This window comes from Chiloscyllium plagiosum, unplaced genomic scaffold, assembly GCF_037043375.1.
Source record: "Chiloscyllium plagiosum isolate Xiang-an unplaced genomic scaffold, Cpla_swu_hap1 HiC_scaffold_25, whole genome shotgun sequence".
NCBI classification, from domain to species: domain Eukaryota; kingdom Metazoa; phylum Chordata; class Chondrichthyes; order Orectolobiformes; family Hemiscylliidae; genus Chiloscyllium; species Chiloscyllium plagiosum.
Window position 1 is genome coordinate 59,662,894 of NW_028270163.1, and position 19,899 is coordinate 59,682,792.

Consider the following 19,899-nt stretch of genomic DNA (forward strand, 5'->3'; position numbering starts at 1 on the left):
CGGTATTGACTTGTTGGGCCGAAGGGCCTGTTTCCACACTAAGTAATTAATCTAATCTATGAATCTAATCTAATTTGAATTGCCACTCATTGTAGTGTTTTGTCCGTAAGTTTAATACGATCCTTATTTAGTTGATCATGGGCAATGTACCCTTTCCTTAGAAGTTTTGATGATAATAAGAATATACTTATTCTGAGCATCCTCAAGGAGACACTTAAATGTTTGCCACTGCTTTTCAATTGATCAGTCCCTTAGCCTAGTGACCCAGTTCACTCTTGCTAGCTCAGCTTTCATGCTCTCATAAATGGATACCTGGATGTTTCAAAAGTTATGATCCCTCCTTGAAAAGCAATTTATCTAAATAAGGGAAAGAGAACTTAATCAATGAATAAAAGCTGTGTTTTGTTTTCTATAGAATACAATTTTCTCAATGGCTGCAGCACTATTGTATTTGGGGGCTAAATTAATATGATAGTCATATCAATTATTTTAGAACACAAGGGCTGCAATCTAGCTCGGTGATTAGCACTGCTTCCTTAAAATGCCGGGGACCCAGGTTTGATTCCACCCTTGGGCACCTGTCAGTGTGGAGTTTGCACATTCTCCCCGTGTCTGTGTTGGTTTCCTCCCACAGTCCAAATGTTGCAGGTAAGGTGGATTGGGCCATACTAAATTGCTCATCGTGTCCAGGGATGTGAAGACTATGTAGATTAGCCATGGGATATGCAAACTTACAGAAGTGGGTCTGAATGGGATGCTATTTGACAGGTGAGTGTGGACCCGAAAGGCCGAATGGCCTGATTTCACACTATAGGGATTTGATGATTCAATGCGTTTTTGCATATTACTCTTCTTTATTGATTCCAAATTTATTGCTGAATTTTAGAAGCTCTTACTGTTTAATTAAATAACCTCATTTGGAATCACACAATAAAAGCATTCTTCCTTATGGGTAGTGTGACTTGGGTTTTACAAATTAGTGTATCCATTTGAAACTGACCACCACTATTCCTGAGAATCATAAAGGTGTCTAGTGACAGTCTGTTTTCTGCATAAATAACCTGTAGGTGTGTGTAATAAAAATAAGAGCTTATTATAAAAATACTGAGACTTTGAGCTTGCATATCCTCTTTTGGAAGTCTGATGCACACCTGTTAATGCCTAGTATCTCTGATCTTGTTTGTTGCAACCATAAAATAACAAATGACCAATGATCTCTTGTTGTAAGAAAGGGATCTGCAGGCTCATAGCTAGCAAGGAATTCATTGCCGTAGGGATAAAGCTCTTTTAAGAATATATTTTTAAATAGGCAAACCACAACATAATGGAGGATAATATTGCTGGCAGCAAAGGAACATTGGCTGGGATGAACAGTTTCCAATACAATATCTGTAATGCAACCATGTCAGTGTGAACTGGTTAGATCCCTACTAGAAATAGGTGCATTTAGATTACATCTTTAACCTGTACTGAGTCAGCTGAGCGTAGCTGTGGTGAGAGAATGAGTTCCACCATAGATGAGGTAGTTTAAACTATTCATAAACCTATTAGTTTCTGTTAAACCCCTAGTTGAAAATACATTTCTGTGGCTAGAAATAAAAATTAAGTTGGCTTGGCTTTGACGTTGTCCGTGGTTAAATAACTTGCTCATAGTAACCATTATGGCTGGCACTTGAATAGCACCATGGAGTCAAGCTACCAATGTATTGGCTCTCCAGGTAGGATTGTATTTTTTAAAAATTTGTCCATAGGATGTGGCGTTGTTCGCTCGACCAGAATTTATTGTGCAATCCTAATGGCTATCAAGAAGATGGTGATGAGTTGCCTTCTTGGACTGCTGTCATCCAAATGGTGTAGGTTCACCCACAGTGCTGTTTGGGAGAGAGTTCTAGGATTTTGACCTAGCAACAGTGAAGGAGCAGCAATATATGGATGTCAGGATGTTGTGTGATTTGAAAGGGAAGATGCCCCTACTGGTGTTTCCTTGCATCTGTTGCCCTTGTTGAGTTTCTGCAGTATATTTTGTAGATGGTTCACACTGTGCATCAGTGGTGAAGGTGAAAAAAATCCATGGCACTGTCTAATGAGCCAGGGAGCTGACTAAGTTTTCTGACCAGTTTTTATACCTGAACCAACATCACTACTATCAATACGAGGAAAGGCTGAGGGCCTTGAGGCTGTTCTCTTTAGAAAGAAGAAGGTTGAGAGTTGAGTTAATAGAGACCTACAAGATAATCAGAGGGTTAGATAGGTTGGACATGGAGAGCCTTTTTCCAAGTATGGGGACGACAAACACGAGGGGACACAACTTTAAAGTGAGGGGGGATAGGTATAAGACAGATGTCAGAGGTAGTTTCTTTATTCAGAGAGTAGTAAGGATATGAAATGCTTTGCCTGCATCGGTAGTAGATTCGCCAAGTTTAAGTGCATTTAAGTCATCATTGGAAGGGCAAATGGACGTACGTGGAATAGTGTAGGTGGGATGGGCTTCAGATTAGTATGACAGGGCGGCGCAACATCGAGGGCCGAAGGGCCTGTACTGCGCTGCAATGTTCTATGTAATAGAATGTTTTGTGCAAATTGGCTGTGAATTTTTTCCATGTTAACAGTGACTATATTTCAGATGTATTTCTTCAGCTGAACAAAGTGTTTTAGGATCCATGAGTCATGAAAAGTGCTGTAAAAAAATGAATTTGTTCTTTCCACTTTCTTTTGGGATAGGGGATGGGCATACAGAAGTGTTAAAAACAAAAACTAGTTTAAATACACCTGCTGTGCTTCCTAACTTTGAACTTAAAACGGTGGTGAACACTGGGTGCCTTTCTCACACGCTGGACTATGATTGTAATGCAATGAACTATGCGCAGAAAAATGTCTCAAACGCATTCACAGTCGAACAAATTCTGTACATTCCAGAAGTTTTAGTTCAAAACATCTGGCTTTGTTTCATCTTTACAAAAGAGCAGACATTATCTGAATTTTAATGTTGTCTCTAAAAAACAAAACTCTAACAGTCAGCTTTTATAAACTTAGAACTTTAAGTTATCTGCCCTAATTAAGAAATATCACCAGTTGTCGGAGTGCCCAGTTTCTGATCCTGTACCAATGGACGAGATACAGAATGAGAAACAATTACAATGTTTCCTTCAAAAGTTTGCTCTGGTGGATAAAAGCGAATAGACATGACGCTGTGGACACTTCTTACTGCCTGGAGGACATCATTAATGGGAATATTTCTTGTCCTAAAATAGTGGGAAGAGATTAGGAAAATTGGAAAATATTAGAAGATACTTGCACATCACATTGTCAGATCATGGAATGCGTTTTCTTAGTGTGGTTATGACAAAGACCTTTGCATTGTTCAGGGAAAAATATTGGAAGCAAATGAATTACAAGGCTGGGTGAGGACAAGGGGAATAGTTTTGGATTGCTCCAGGAAAGAGCAGCCACTGACACCTTGGGCTGAATCACACCCCTTTAGCATGTAAAGACACATGGTTTTGCTTTATTTTTCTGTTGAGTATGCCGGTGCAGTTGAGAACCTCAATTACCAGAAATTACCAATAAAATGATTCATCCTGTTTAAAGGTTTTCCCAAAATTTGTTACTTTAGTTACTGATACTTGATTTGCTCCTTCATGTCAATGATTGTAAGTATGTATCTAATGCAGTCCAGATTATTCGTTTGTAATGTAGACTCATAGGCATGTTAATGTTGAAGGTATGATTGAAAATGAAGACAAATCTGACGTTCAGGCCATCATTGACTCGACACCCGAATTAGATATGGATCGTGATCTTAGTGGGTACAAAGGAGCAAGGTGAGTGTAAAATTTACTGTTTATCTTAAAATATTGATATGTTCCCAACTTAATTTTAACAGTTGATTCACCTGTCATTCTTTGAGTTCAGCTAGTGAAAATACTTCATTATACGTTGGCCTTATACGTCAGGTCAGGTAATATCTGTGGCGTGTATATTTCAGGCCTGTGGCCTTTTGTCAGAAATTCTGATGAGAAAAAGGCCAATTTTCTCTGCCCTTTCTTGAGGTTAATTCAAAAATTAATTTGGGATCTTTACTTGATAGAATAGAGCAACTGATATGTGAAATAATGGAAAAGTAATTTTTAAGAACTGGATATTTGAAAAGTATTGATACTTAGGAACCCAGAGTTATTCAGTTCAAGTACCATACATGTTGAATATGGCTGTTATTTCTACAATTCTGCTGTTTGTTTACTAATTACAAATATTAGTCCCACGCTACTCCAGGTAGTTCAGAAATCTTTAATAAACTGGATTAATTTCTGCTTTTATGTTTTCACAGCACGCCAAGCCAGGGAATAGAGAATAAGGCATTTGATCGGAACACAGAATCCATTTTTGATGAACTGTCTCAGTCTGCTTCTGAACTGATTGGTGACGTGGATGAGGGGGCAAATTTGCTTGGTAAGCAAAAGGTCTGGCAGAGACCTGAAGTGCAGCCTCGTTTAAATATATGATTGTCCCCATGTAGCTAAAGTGATTTCTGAGCATGTTGGTCTAGAGCATGTGAAACCGGAGGCCCCTGCACAGTTAACTGCTTGCTGTATCTCTCCCACCAGAGGGTAAGTTGCTGCTACTCCCTCTAGTGGGTAAAAATGTACTGAGCTCTGCAAGTCAGACCTGTAAATTGTTCCTTCTCTAGAAATTAATTATAGAATAGCAATCGTCAGTCAGTCTGGGGTTGTTTGCTGCTCTAATTTGTGTTCAGACTAGATTGACAATGCAATTTTGGACCCTCAAAAGTCTGCAATATATTTTTTAGAAAAAACTCACAAATGCTTTATAGTCACAAGCTCACAAATTATTTATAGTCGATAAGAAATGAAAACAGTAAATTAAGTGAAATTAGTTCTGGTTCAGCTTTTTACTTTCTCTTCATTTTTCAGAAAATCTTCTTTTTCATGATCATATTTTAGAATTCTCCAGATAGTTGTTTATGATGCATTTGCATTTCTTCAGACTGATTTGTTTTGACAGTTGCAAGCAGTAAATGCTGATAATTATTTAGTAGCTTGAATTTAATAACAGTCGCAAGGTGCTTAACAGATGTTTAGCAGGAAGAAAGATTGGATTTCTGAAAATAAATGATAGGATAAGAAGCTAAAAGGGTTGTGGGGCAAAGTTTGAGAGTAGCATCAAAATCTCCCACTGATCACTCTGCCACTAATTGATGATGAGTAGGCAGTAGAGACCATAGAAACAAAGGGTACATGATAACATATGAAGTCAGAAGAAATGGTCAATGTAAGATGGGTTGAGGTAGTTGAGTAACTTGTAAAAGATGATTTTAAATTTTCTATCATTGGTATTTAGGAGCAGAATTCCAGACAAGTCAGCGAGGATAAAAACAAAGAAAATCCTTTCACAGAAAAATATCGTTGAGGTGGTGAACTTATGTAAATTGTAATACACTGTGCTTGGATTAAAACAAGCCTGTGTTTAATTTTTATTGCATTAAGTATTGCTTAAGTGGACATATTTTTTCCAAATCAGCTTTTCTCATGAAAACTCTACATTTTGAAGTAGATTTAATGACATTTTTTCTCTCAGGTCTTGGATATAGTTTAAAATTTATAGCCAGAAAGGTATTTATTTGTGTGCACAGTTACCTCTCAACCAGTAGCTTGTATGGAAAATAGCACTGCAGTTCAGGACTGCTTCCAATAACATCGTGTAAAATAAGTTTTCTTTTCAATTGTTTTGGTTATGGTGCTTTATATTCACCTGTCCAAAAGCTTTCCATTGCTTGCTTTATGATCAAAAGTACATCCCTGTTACCAATGAAATTCAAGTTAAACATTTTAATACCAGGAAGCTCATTTGCTATGTTTATCTTTTAAGCAAATTTTGCTCTCAAGAACTCATTTGACTGTGTTCTGGAATTCTACACAGCTCAATGCATATATAAATTCCTTAAACATCCAGACCTTTTGTGTCGCTTCACCAGCAAGCTATAGACCTCAATGACGTAAACATTCATGTGGCCCAATTTGAAAACTAATGCAAAACAGATTGAAGGATACCATTACAGAAGATGCTGATGATTGCCTTGATGTAACCTTTCACCCTGGAGCAGGGCAGAAGATCAAATCTGGCTCATGGTTTTGTAAAAGGGAAGGGTATGTTTTGACGTATTGATGATGTTTCCACGAATATTGATAAGGTTACAGCATCATAAAACAATGGCTAATTGAGGAGCATTTCAGTCCTTAAACATGCAATGCAAAAAATATGCAGAAAGAGCTGTCTAGAGTCATAGAGATGTACAACACGGAAATAGACCCTTTGGTTCAACTCTTCCATGCCAACCAGATATACCAACCCAATCTAGTCCCACCTGCCATATCCCTCCAAACCCTTCCTCTTCATGGACCCATCCAGATGCCTTTTATATATTGGAATTGTACTAGTCTCCACCACTTCCTCTGGCAGCTCATTCCATACACGCACCACCCTCTGCGTGAAAAAGCTGCCCCTTGGGTCTCTTTTATATCTTTCCCCTCTCACCCTAAACCTATGCCCTCTAGTTCTGGACTCTCCCACCACAGGGAAAAGACTGTCTATCCTATCCACGCCCCTCATGATTTTATAAACCTCTATAAGGTCACCCCTCAGCCTGCGATCTCCAGGGAAAACAGACCCAGCCTATTCAACCTCTCCCAAAAGCTCAAATCCTCCAACCCTGGCAACATCTTTGGAAGTCTTTTCTGAACCCTTTCAAATTTCATAACATCTTTCTGACCAGAAGGAGACCAGAAAATCATACTCACTGTACCAAAACTAAGCTCAGAAATTTCTCTCTGGAGAGGAGGAGGAGGAAGAGAGGAGACCTGATCGAGGTGTACAAAATAATGAGAGGAATAGATAATCAATAGCCAGAGATATTCCCCAGGGTGGGATTGACTGGTATGAGAAGTCATAGTTTGAAGATATTAGGAGGAAGGTGTAAAGGAGACATCAGAGGTAGGTTCTTTACGCAGAGAGTAGTGAATGTATGGAATGCGTTGCCACCTGTAGTGGTGGAAGCAGAGAGTTGATCCATGCACGTGGATAGCAGTGAGTTGAGGGGTGCATAAGCTAAGGTACTATATTTTACATTAGGATTAAATCTCGGGGCCAACATCGTGGACCAAAGGGCCTGTTCTGTGCTGTACATTTCTATGTTCTATATTACAATAATTTACACGCTGAAATTCTACTCTGGATGTTTAGTACATTTGTCTGGTGTAGACTGATGTTTGATTTGTGCAGAGCTGAAAATGTGTTGCTGGAACAGCGCAGCAGGTCAGGCAGCATCCAGGGAACAGGAGAATCGACGTTTCGGGCATAAGCCCTTCTTCAGGAATCGATTCTCCTGCTCCTTGGATGCTGCCTGACCTGCTGCGCTGTTCCAGCAACACATTTTCAGCTCTGATCTCCAGCATCTGCAGACCTCACTTTCTCCTTTGATTTGTGCAGTCCCAGTCCTGATTTCAGCTTTCAAGTTCTTGGTATCTTTTCATGAGGAAAGCTGAAAGCCTAGAATTTTTGAGTCATCAAGACATCAAAGCAACAAAGAACAAAGAAAGTTGCAGCTCAGGAACAGGTCCGTTGATACTCTAAGCCTACGCTGATCCAGATCCTCTATCTAAACCTGTTGCCTATGTTCTAAGGATCTGTATCCCTCTGCTCCCTATCCATTCACATATCTGTCTAGATACATCTTAAATGACACTACTGAGTATGCCTCTACCAGTTCCACTGGCAGTGCGTTCCAGGCATCCACCATTCTCTGCGTGAAGAACCTTCCATGCATATCTCTGAAACTTTTCCCCTGTCACCTTGGATTCATGACTCCGAGTAATTGAGTCCCCCACTCTGGGAAAAGGCTTCTTGCTATCCACTCTGCCTATACCTATCATAATTTTGGAGACCTCAATCAGGCTTCCCCTCAACCTCTCTTTCTAATGAATACCGATGCAAAGTACTCATTAAGAATCTCACCCATTTTCTCTGACTCCACACATAACTTTCCTCCTTTGACCTTGAGTGGGTGAACCCAATTAACTCAACCTCTCTCCAGAGCTAGCACCCTCCATACCAGCCACATCCTGGTGAACCTCCTCTGCACCCTTCCCAAAGCATTCACATCCTTTTCGTAATGTGGCAACCAGAACTTTATGCAGTATTCCAAATGTGGCCAAACCAAATTCCTATATCACTGTAACATGACCTGCCAACTCTTGTACTCAATACCCTGTCCGATCAAGGAAAGCATGCCGTATTCCTCCTTGACCACACTGTTGACCTGCGTTGCCACCTTCTGCTTAAAAACCCAGAGCTCTCTGAACATCAATTTTCCCCAGGGCTTTTTCATTCACCGTACAATTCACTCTTGAATTTGATCTTCCAAAATGCATCACCTCGCATTTGTCCAGGTTGAACTCCATCTGCCATTTCACCACCCAGCTCTCCAATCTACATATATTCTGTAAGGATTTTCCTTAACACTGTTTGCTAAAGATAGTTCATGACCCTTTTTAGTCCTCTTAATTCCACATTTCAGATTGGTCCTACTTTACCGATATTCTTCCAAAGCTTCGTCTGTTTTCAGTCGCCTAGACCATTTGCTTCCTTTTTCCTCTTAGCTAGTCTCACAATTTCACCTGTCATCCATGGTTCCCTAATCTTGCCATTTCTATCCCTCATTTTCACAGGGACATGTCTTGTCCTGCACTCTAATCAACCTCTCTTTAAAAGCCTCTCACAAATCAAATGTGGATTTACCTTCAAACAGCCGCTCCAATCTACATTCCCCAGCTCCTGCTGAATTTTGCTATAGAACATAGAACATAGAACAATACAGCACAGAACAGGCCCTTCGGTCCACGATGTTGTGCCGAACATTTGTCCTAGCTTAAGCACCCATCCATGTACCTATCCAAATGCCGCTTAAAGGTCGCCAATCATTCTGACTCTGCCACTCCCACAGGCAGCGCATTCCATGCCCCCACCACTCTCTGGGTAAAGAACCCACCCCTGACATCTCCCCTATACCTTCCACCATTTACCTTAAATTTATGTCCCCTTGTAACACTCTGTTGTACCCGGGGAAAAAGTTTCTGACTGTCTACTCTATCTATTCCCCTGATCATCTTATACACCTCTATCAAGTCACCCCTCATCCTTCGCCGTTCCAATGAGAAAATGCCTAGCACTCTCAACCTATCCTCGTACGACCTATTCTCCATTCCAGGCAACATCCTGGTAAATCTTCTCTGCACCCTCTCCAAAGCTTCCACATCTTTCCTAAAGTGAGGCGACCAGAACTGCACACAGTACTCCAAATGTGGCCTAACCAAAGTCCTGTACAGTTGCAACATCACCTCACGACTCTTGAATTCAATCCCTCTGCTAATGAACGCTAATACACCATAGGCCTTTTTACAAGCTCTATCCACCTGAGTGGCAACTTTCAAAGACCTATGAACATAGACCTCAAGATCCCTCTGTTCCTCCACCTCACTAAGAACCCTACCGTTAACCCTGTATCCCGCATTCTTATTTGTCTTTCCAAAATGGACAACCTCACACTTGGCAGGGTTGAACTCCATCTGCCATTCCTCAGCCCAGCTCTGCATCACATCCAAGTCCCTTTGCAGCCGACAAGAGCCCTCCTCACTATCCACAACTCCACTAATCTTCGTATCATCTGCAAATTTACTGACCCACCCTTCGACTCCCTCATCCAAGTCATTAATAAAAATTACGAACAGCAGAGGACCCAGAACTGATCCCTGTGATAGTTGGCCTTCTCCCAATTTAGCACACTTCCTTTAGGACCACTCCCATCTTTGTCCATGAATATTCTAAAACTCACAGAATTGTGATCTCTGTTCCCAAAGTAATCCTCTACTGAAACATCAACCACCTGGCCAGGCTCATTTCCCAACACCAGGTCCAATGTGGCCCCTTCCTGAGTTGGACTATTTACATACTGCTCTAAAAAACCTTCCTGGATGCTCCTTACAAATTCTGCTCCATCTAGACTTCTAACACTAAGTGAATCCCAGTCAATGTTGGGGAAATTAAAATCTCCTATCGCCACCATCATGTTGCTCCTATCTTTCTATAATCTGTTCACATTTTTGGACCTCTATCTCACGTTTGCTGTTGGGAGGCCTATAGTACAGCCCCAACATTGTAACTACACCCTTACTATTTCTGAACTCTGCCCATCTTGCCTCACTGTTTGAATCCTCCACAGTGCCCTCCTTCAGCACAGTTGTGATATCATCTTTGACCAGAAATGCAACTCCTCCACCCCTTTGACCTCCCTCTCTATCCCTTCTGAAGCATCGATATTCTGGGATATTTATTTGCCAATCATGCCCTTCCCCCAGCCAAGTCTCATTAGTAGCAATAACATCATACTCCCAGTTACTACTCCAAGCCCTAAGTTCATCTGCCTTACCTACAACACTTCGTGCATTTAAACAAATGCACCTCAGACCACCTGTCTCTTGGGATTCATCATCTGCTCCCTGCCTACTCTTCCCCTTAGTCACACTGACTTCATTATCTAGTTCCTTACAGGTTTTACTTACTACCTCCTTAATGTTCACTCACCACCTCATTTGGTTCAAATCCCTCTGCCACATTAGTTTAAACCCTCCCAACAGCATTAGCAAAAGTACCCCCTCGGATGTTAGTTCCAGTCTGCCCTCGGTATACACCGTCCAATTTGTAATAGTCCCACCTCCCCCAGAACCGGTCACAGTGTGCCAAAAATCTGAACCCCTCTCGCCTGCACCATCTCTCAAGCCATTCATTCATCCTGCCTATTCTTTCGTTTCTACGCTGACTAGCACGTGGTACTGGTAGCAATCCTGAGATTACTACCTCTGAGGTCTTATTTTTTAACTTCGAGTCATGGAGACGTACAGCACAGAAACAGACCCCACGGTCCAATTCGTCCATGCTGACCAGATATCCCAACCCAATCTAGTTCCAGCACCCAGCCCATATCCCTCCAAACCCTTCCTATGCATATACCCATCCAGATGCCTTTTAAATGTTGCAATTGTACTAGCCTCCACCACTTCATCTGGCAGCTTATTCCACACATGCACCACCCTCTGTGAAAACTTTGCCCCTTAGGTCTCTTTTTTTAATCTTTCCCCTCTCACCCTAAACCTATGCCCTTGGGTTCTGGACTCCCCCACCCCAGGGAAGAGACCTTGTCGATTTATCCTATCCATGCCTGTCATGATTTCATAAACCTCTATAAGGCCACCCCTCAGCCTCCGATGCTCCAGGGAAAACAGCCCTTGCCTATTCAATGTCTCCCTATAGCTCAAATCCTCCAACCCTAGCAACATCCTTGTAAGTCATTTATGAACCCTTTCAGATTTCACCACATCCTTCCAATAGGAAGGAGACCAGAATTGCACACAGTATTCCAAAAGTGGCCTAACCAATGTCCTGTACATCCACAACATGACCTCCCAACTCCTGTACTCAGTACTCTGACCCAAAAAGGAAAGCATACCAAACACCTTCACTACCCTATCTACCTGCGCTTCTTCTTTCAAGGAGCGATGAACCTGCACTCCAAGGTCTGTGTTCAGCAACACTCCCTAGGACCTTACCAGTAAGTATATATGTCCTGCTAAGATGTGCTTTCCCAGAATGCAGCACCTCGCGTTTATCTAAATTAAACCCCATCTGCCTCTCCTCGACCCATTGGCCTATCTGATCGAGATCCCGTTGTACTCTGAGATAAATTTCTTTACTGTTCACTACACCTCCAATTTTGGTGTCACCTGCAAACTTACAGACCATACCTCTTAAGCTCACATCCAAATCATTCGTATAAATTACGAAAAGTAGTGGACCCAACACTGATCCTTGTGGCACTCCACTGGTCACAGGCCTCCAAGCCGAAAAGCAACCCTCCACCACCATGCTCCGTCTTCTACCTATTGAGTCAGTTCTGTTTCTAAATGGCTCATTCTCCCCATATTCCATGAGATCTAGCCTTGCTAACCAGTCTCCCATGGGGAACCTTGTTGAACACCTTACTGAAGTCCATATAGATCACATCTACTGCTGTACCCTCATCAATCCTCTTTGTTACTTCAAAAAGTTCAATCACGTTTGTGAGACATGATTTCCCATGCACAAAGCCATGTTGACTATCCCTAATCAGTCCTTGCCTTTCCAAAGCATGTATATCTTGTTAACATTATACAGCCCCCCTCACACTCTCACTCTCTTTCTCTATCAGTGTTTCTCTGTCTCTGTCAACCCTCTCTCTCCGTTATTGTATCTGTCCGTCGCTCTCTCTCGCTCTCACTCACGCTCACACATGCACACTTTTTTTGTCTCTCTCTCTCTCTCTCTCTCTCTCTCTCTCTCTCTCACACACACACACTCTCTCACTCTCTCTCTGTCTCTTCCCACGCACATACTGTCTTTCTGGCATATGTATTTTTTTTCTCACTCTCACTATCATAGCCGTTCTATACAATCAGCATTTAATTGCAGAAGTCCTGGTCTTCATTTACTAGGATTAACAAGGATTTAAAGCCAAAATTTAACTTTACCCAACCACTAGATCCTGGTTTGCCACCCTTTTGATTCCAACTGTTTTAACAAAAGTCGTGTCTTCCTCAACAGACTTCCATCTTGGCTTTTAAAAGTATTACCTCATGGAAAATAAAAGCTGGGGGTGAGAAATATTAACTTGTACTACAGGGGATTAATGATAAAAAGCTGTTTACCAATCTCATTCAGTACACTGTAAACTCTACAAGGATTGCTGCAGTGGAGTCCTGGAAAGATGAGATGGATTTGTGCCTGTTGATCTGTATTACAACTACATTAATCCAGTGAATCTTTCATCCTGACCGACTGCAATTTCCAGCATCAACTTGTGAAATATCTATTTATCTTTGTTCTTTTCTTTCACTTTACACAAAATGCCTTTGCGTTTATGTTAAGTATAGCATGCCCACAAAAAGGAACTGTTATATCCTTTAATCCAGAATTTCTGTAGCGTTACCAATAACCTTATTCTAATTGGTTGTCTGTCATTTATTAATCTTTGTGGCTTTGTTCAGGTAGTTGGCCAAACGGACATGTGCTTTCAGCATGCGGAACCTGCTGATTGGCCATGCAACAGTTTATGTCTGTGTATGACAAGGAGACAAAGGAAGGATTCTGCATGCAATGCACATGAACTTAGACTAATCTGATGTTTTGAGATGCTTGCTTATACAACCCATTTTCTGTTTCATCCTTTGCATATTACTTGTTTTGCGAACACCATATTTGTCCAAGCAGTACCCTGTTGCTTTCCAACACTGTGTGCATTATAGCAGCAGACTGGAAATAAGCATGTTTCTATCCTTCCATCACTATTGTACGTAACATAAGAGTACAGCTTTAAGTGCACTACATGTAGTTAATGATAGTAAAAGTTAGTTTTCATTCTCAAGCTAATTCGCATTTTTCTTCTCATCTTCCTTTCTCTTGGGCTGCTAACCCAGGGGAGTTTTCTGGTGTGTATCCTTTCACATGCTGTATACTGTGCTTCTCATGACATTTTGTGTGATTTGTATGTTTCTTCCATATTTCCGTCTCTGTGATTTATGACATTTATTATAAAGTTGGAAATGTTTTTCGCTGGTTGCTAGAAAAGAGAGATTGGAATGCTAAAAAACTGAGCGTCTGCATATTGGTTCAAGGAATAAGATGATTCAAAAGATACAGGTCTGGAATCAGTGCAAGAAGGGTACATAGGCCCCTCCAGAGAATAAAACATTGGGAAGGTATGTCTTCGACTTGCCCTGTCCACAGTATTCTTTTTAATCTCAAGGTTAGCAACTTGGAATTCTATACCTGCCATCATTAAAGGAGCATAAGGTCATGAGACATGGAGCAGAAGTCGGTCATTCAGCTCATCGAGTTTGCTTTGCCATTTAGTGAGATTATAACTGATCTGATAATCCTCAATTCCATTTTCCTGCCTTTTCCCTATAATCCTTGACTCCTTACTGATTAAAAATCTGTCTGTTTAGGCCATGCATATACTTAACAACCCAGCCTTGAGAGCTCTGTGCTATAAAGAAATCCACAAATTCACAACTCTGAGAAAATAAATTCCTCCTCAATTCTGTGTTAGATGTGTGACCCCATTTTGTGAGATGATGCACTGCCATTCCACATACCCCTAAAAGGGAGTACAACCTTTCCTCATCTACCTTGTGAAGTCCCCTAAGAATCTTGTATGTTTTAATAAGGTTGCCTCTCATTGTTTTAAATTCCATTGAATACAGGCACAACCTACTCAACCTATTCCCATAAGACAGTTCCTCCAGACCTGGTATCAGTCTAGTGAACCTCGTCTGGATTGCCTCCAATGCTAGTCTATTTTTCTTTCAACAAGGAACCCAAAACAATATTCCAGCTATGGTCTAAGTGAAGTTTTTAATAGTTTTAGCAAAATCTCCACACTTTTATACTCCATTCTCTTAAGTCCTCCCAACCCTTTTTCAGAACAACTAAGGATGGCCATAAGTACAGTCTCGTCTTAAGACACAGTTGCCCTCGCTGTGGGAGTTGTTCAGGTGGTTGTTTTCTTGCCCTGGAGAATGGAATGTACTGACAAATCATCGTGGTGATTATTAAATGAGAAAATAAGCCAAATTAACTGGGATCTGGATGATGTAACAGCACATTACCTTTTCACTTCAAGGTTCTGAGTTGAATCTGGCATCGGTGAATAAGAGACTTCTTGCCAATCACTATCCTTTGTGGAGCATGTTGTGTGGTGAGCAAGCGTCCACACCGAAAGCAATCTTGACTCAGCAAAAACAATAGTGCAAACTAGTTTTGGCAGTCTTGCATGTACAAAGAGTGCACATGTGAAGAATGGAAATGTCTTACCCAATGTCCTGTGGAATTCATTCATTGTTTTCATGGTGGTATTATTAGAGCTTTGTCACTGAGAAGTGATTTTTAAGATTTGGGAGTGCATAATGTGAAACAACTGGTTGCTTCATTTTCCAAAAGTAACATAATTCACCTTAATCCCAAAATTTAAAAAAAGAAAACATTTCTGTGAAAACATAAAACATTATCTCTTCTTGGTGGGGTTTGTTGTTGCGTGGCAGAATACTACTTTAACTGGAGCTTTCCACTTATGTCGAAGTCTGCTTGCGTGAATCGTGCATATTTATAGAGCACATCAACAAGTTGAGATAGAAACATGGTTCTGTCGTCACTTGAAAGAAAGAGGCTAACCTTGACCTGAGATTCCATGAACTATACTCCATTTGCTGTGCATTTCCACTATTTTCTGTTTCATTTTGTTTAACACTTTATCAGAACTATGCACAGTTTACTTTAACTACAGATTTTTACAGTTGTGAAAACATTTTTTATTATTATTCATTTGTGAGATTTGGGCATATCTGGCTGGCCAGCATTTACCTACATTCGGGACACCACCCACGCCCTACACCTCCTCCATGATTTTCGTTTCCCCGGTCCCCAACGCCTTATCTTCACCATGGACATTCAGTCCCTGTACACCTCCATCCCCCATCACGAAGGACTCAAAGCTCTCCGCTTCTTCCTTTCCCGCCGTACCATCCAGTACCCTTCCACTGACACCCTCCTTCAACTGACTGAACTTGTCCTCTGAACAACTTCTCTTTCCAATCCTCCCACTTCCTCCAAACCAAAGGAGTAGCCATGGGCACCCGCATGGGCCCCAGCTATGCCTGCCTCTCCGTAGGATATGTGGAACAGTCCATCTTCCGCACCTACACTGGCACCACCCCCCACCTTTTCCTCCGCTACATCGATGACTGTATCGGCGCTGCCTTGGGCTCCCACGAGGAGGTTTAACAGTTCATCCACTTTACCAACACCTTCCACCCCGACCTCAAATTTACCTGGACCGTCTCAGACTCCTCCCTCCCCTTCCTAGACCTTTCCATTTCTATCTCGGGCGACCGAATCAACACGGACTATTACTATAAACCGACCGACTCCCACAGCTACCTAGACTACACCTCCTCCCACCCTGCCCCCTGTAAAAACTCCATCCCATATTCCCAAATCCTTCGTCTCCGCCACATCTGCTCCCAGGAGGACCAGTTCCAATACCAAACAACCCAGATGGCCTCCTCCTTCAAAGACCGCAATTTCCCCCCAGATGTGATCGACAATGCTCTCCACCGCATCTCCTCCACTTCCCGCTCCTCCGCCCTTGAGCCCCGCCCCTCCAATCGCCACCAGGACAGAAACCCACTGGTCCTCACCTACCACCCCACCAACCTCCATATAGATCGTATCATCCGTCGTCATTTCCACCACCTCCAAACGGACCCCACCACCAGGGATATATTTCCCTCCCCTCCCCTATCAGCGTTCCAAAAAGACCACTCCCTCCGTGACTCCCTCATCAGGTCCACACCCCCCCACCAACCCAACCTCCACTCCCGGCACCTTCCCCTGCAACCGCAAGAAATGCAAAACTTGCGCCCACACCTCCCCCCTTACTTCCCTCCAAGGCCCCAAGGGATCCTTCCATATCCGCCACAAATTCACCTGCACCTCCACACACATCATTTACTGCATCCACTGCACCCGATCTGGCCTCTTCTATATTGGGGAGACAGCCGCCTACTTGTGGAACGTTTCAGAGAACACCTCTGGGACACCCGGACCAACCAACCCAACCACCCCGTGGCTCAACACTTCAACTCCCCCTCCCACTCCACCAAGGACATGCAGGTCCTTGGACTCCTCCATCGCCAGACCATAGCAACATGACCATAGCTGGAGGAAGAGTGCCTCATCTTCCGCCTAGGAACCCTCCAACCACAAGGGATGAACTCAGATTTCTCCAGTTTCCTCATTTCCCCTCCCCCCACCTTGTCTCAGTCCCAACCGTCGAACTCAGCACCACCTTCCTAACCTGCAATCTTCTTCCTGACCTCTCCGCCCCCACCCCCACTCCGGCCTATCACCCTCACCTTAACCTCCTTCCACCTATCGCATTTCCAACACCCCTCCCCCAAGCACCTCCTCCCTACCTTTTATCTTAGCCTGCTTGGCACACTTTCCTCATTCCTGAAGAAGGGCTTATGCCCGAAACGTCAATTCTCCTGCTCCTTGGATGCTGCCTGTCATGCTACGTTTTTCCAGCAACACATTTTCAGCTCTGATCTCCAGCATCTGCAGTCCTCACTTTCTCCCAGCATTTATTGACCCCACTTGTCTCTGAGAAGGTGGTAGTGAACTGCCTTCTTGAACCGCTGCAGTCCATCTACTGTAGGTTGACTCAAAATTCCCTTAGGGAGCGAATTCCAGAATTTTGACCCAGCAATAGTGAAGGAATGGTGATGGATTTCCAAGTCTAGATGGTGAGTGACTTGGAGGAGAACTTGCAGGGGATAGTGTTCCCATGTATCTGCTGCCCTTGTCCTTAGAGTTGGAAGTGGTCATGGGTTTGGAAGGTGCTGTCTAAGGATCTCTGGTGAATTTCTGACATGCATCTTGTAGATAGTACACACTGCTGCAATTTTCATTTTGTAATATCACTGTTTATGTACTTCATGCCTTGAGATGCATCAAAAAAAAATCTATCAAACATAGCACTCATAGAAAACCGATCTTTTTTTTACAAGCTGTTGCATGAAATTGGATTGAACTCACTAAATGTGTTTGTTATGGCCATGTGATTCCAAGCTTTGCAGCATTCTTGTTGGATTTTCCATATTGCTTAACTTGCTCATGGTGGGCCTTGCTTTCATACTGCATCTTACGTAAATTCTTCCTTTCTTTCTGCTTCACTCGGAATGCATGGGCCCTCAGATCATAGTATCTTTGGTAAGATTCTGTCCATTTGAGGTTTTCTTCTTTTAAGTAGCCACGAGCACCCAGGTAAGAATTAGTTGTGTAAGGTGTCACAGTAAAATGGGAAATTCAAGAGAGAGTACTTTCTGCCCTGTCATCTTCCAATTATTGCAGTATGCTTTTCTTTTTGCAAGAAGACATTTTTTTTCCTGAAACATTCAAATATTGATGATTATGTTGAAACTTTGAGCTTGGTTTATACTTCAATCCTAAGTCAGTGGAATCCTGGAATTAGACACAAACAGGTGTGGCTTGTTGAGTCATAAAATGCATAAAGAGAAACCTCAACCTGCCACATCCATGCTGTGTTGACATTAATGTTAATTTATTAATTAACAAGGACTAATGTTAACTATGTAAAATTTCCCCAGTATCTGCCTGGGGTGAAGAGAACAGGGGAAAAGACCTTGCTGTTGTGACAAAGTTGTTAATTGTCAATTGGCAGAAAGTTTGTAGTTTGTCGCTGTTATTCTTCCCTAACTCCCGAGCCATCCAGTAAGGCACCACCCATCTGTCTCATTTTCTTCTTCAATTTTGTTAATTATTTATTTCCATGTTCGCCCACGACAAAATCCTTTCTGGTTATTTGTTGCCGAGATCTGCCTCTTCCTCCAAAGTTGTAACCAAAGTATAATGCCAGCTCTGGTTAAGGAGAGTCTTGTGTGGATATCTAGCTGTGGTGGTGATATCGTGACTGTAACACTGATCTAGCAATCCAGGGATCTTGACTTCAAATCCCATTGTGGCAGTTTATGAAACTGAAATCAATAAATCTGATCAGGTGTGGCCTTGAAAGCTGTCAGATTGTAATCGAAAGTCAACTTGTTCGTTAATGTCTTTCTGGAAAGGTCACCGTCAAAACCGGCTTAATTCAGCCCACACCTAAATAGTACACACTGCTTGTTATCTTGAATTACCCACTGAAGTTGCCAAGCAAACCACTCAGTCATGCAGAAAGATTAGGAATGAGAAATTGATGCAGCCTTAACTGCAGCAGCAATGAAGTGAATATAGTAAACCATTTTCTGATTGGTTAGTAACAAGTACCTATAGAGACATACTGCCAATGAAGTTGGAATATAGGTTAACTGCAACTACTCATCTCCCATTCAGCTTCAAGTGAGCTGTCCCTGTCATCCTTCTTGAACTTTTTGTAACCTTTGACATGGCTGACCATGTCATTCTCCTTCAATACCACTGTCATTGTCCTACTGGATTACTGCTGCATGTTTCAAATTTAATTCTTATCTAATTGCAGCTGGTGAATCACCTGCAGTGTCTTCTCTTCTCATTCCTCTATTTTCATCCCTTGAATCATTCAGGAATCTATCACGAGCTTCCTCCATTTTCACATCGACATGTTCTCCTTGATGATAGCATCCTCTACAGCTACACTGATGTCACCCAGCTGTACTACTACACCATGTTCTTGACAGCATTGTCTATAAATCATTAGACTGGTTGTCTAAATCCAGCACTGGATGAACAGCAATTCCAATTAATATTGGAATGATTGTTCCCATCATTGTCTTGCCCATGACAAACTCCAAAGCCAATCTACAGCTCTCCTCTCTCACCCTGGTAGCTGTCTGAGGATGAATCAAATTGTTTGCAACCTTGGTGTCAAGCACTTGACTCAGTCCCCTGTCTAAGCTCAAATGCTAACAACACATCCATGCTTTTATTACTTCTAGATTTGGCCGGACTTCTACATTTTAACCTCTGTAAATTTGAGGCCATCCAGAACTCTGCTACCATTGTTCGAAATTCCATCATGCCCCCTTGGTCTATCATCCTTTATTCACTGACCTACTTTGGCTCCTAACAAGCAGTGCTTCACCTTTAAAATTCTGATTTTTATTTATGAATCCTTCCATAGTCTGTCTTCCCAACCTATCTGTGCAGTCTCTTCCAAATCTATTTAATTGTTGCCTCTTGAGC

General features: G+C 42.1%; 1 protein-coding gene across 3 annotated transcripts in view; it reads left to right on the plus strand.

Moving 5' to 3' along the window:
- Positions 1-19,899, plus strand: part of LOC122562314 (C-Jun-amino-terminal kinase-interacting protein 4) — a 294,916-nt gene that overhangs the window by 208,199 nt on the left and 66,818 nt on the right. For all 3 annotated transcript variants that reach the window (XM_043715173.2, XM_043715179.2, XM_043715180.2), the window contains 2 exons: positions 3,722-3,821; positions 4,328-4,449. In XM_043715173.2, the coding sequence (XP_043571108.1) occupies positions 3,722-3,821; positions 4,328-4,449 (222 nt within the window). The remainder of the gene's footprint in view (positions 1-3,721; positions 3,822-4,327; positions 4,450-19,899) is intronic.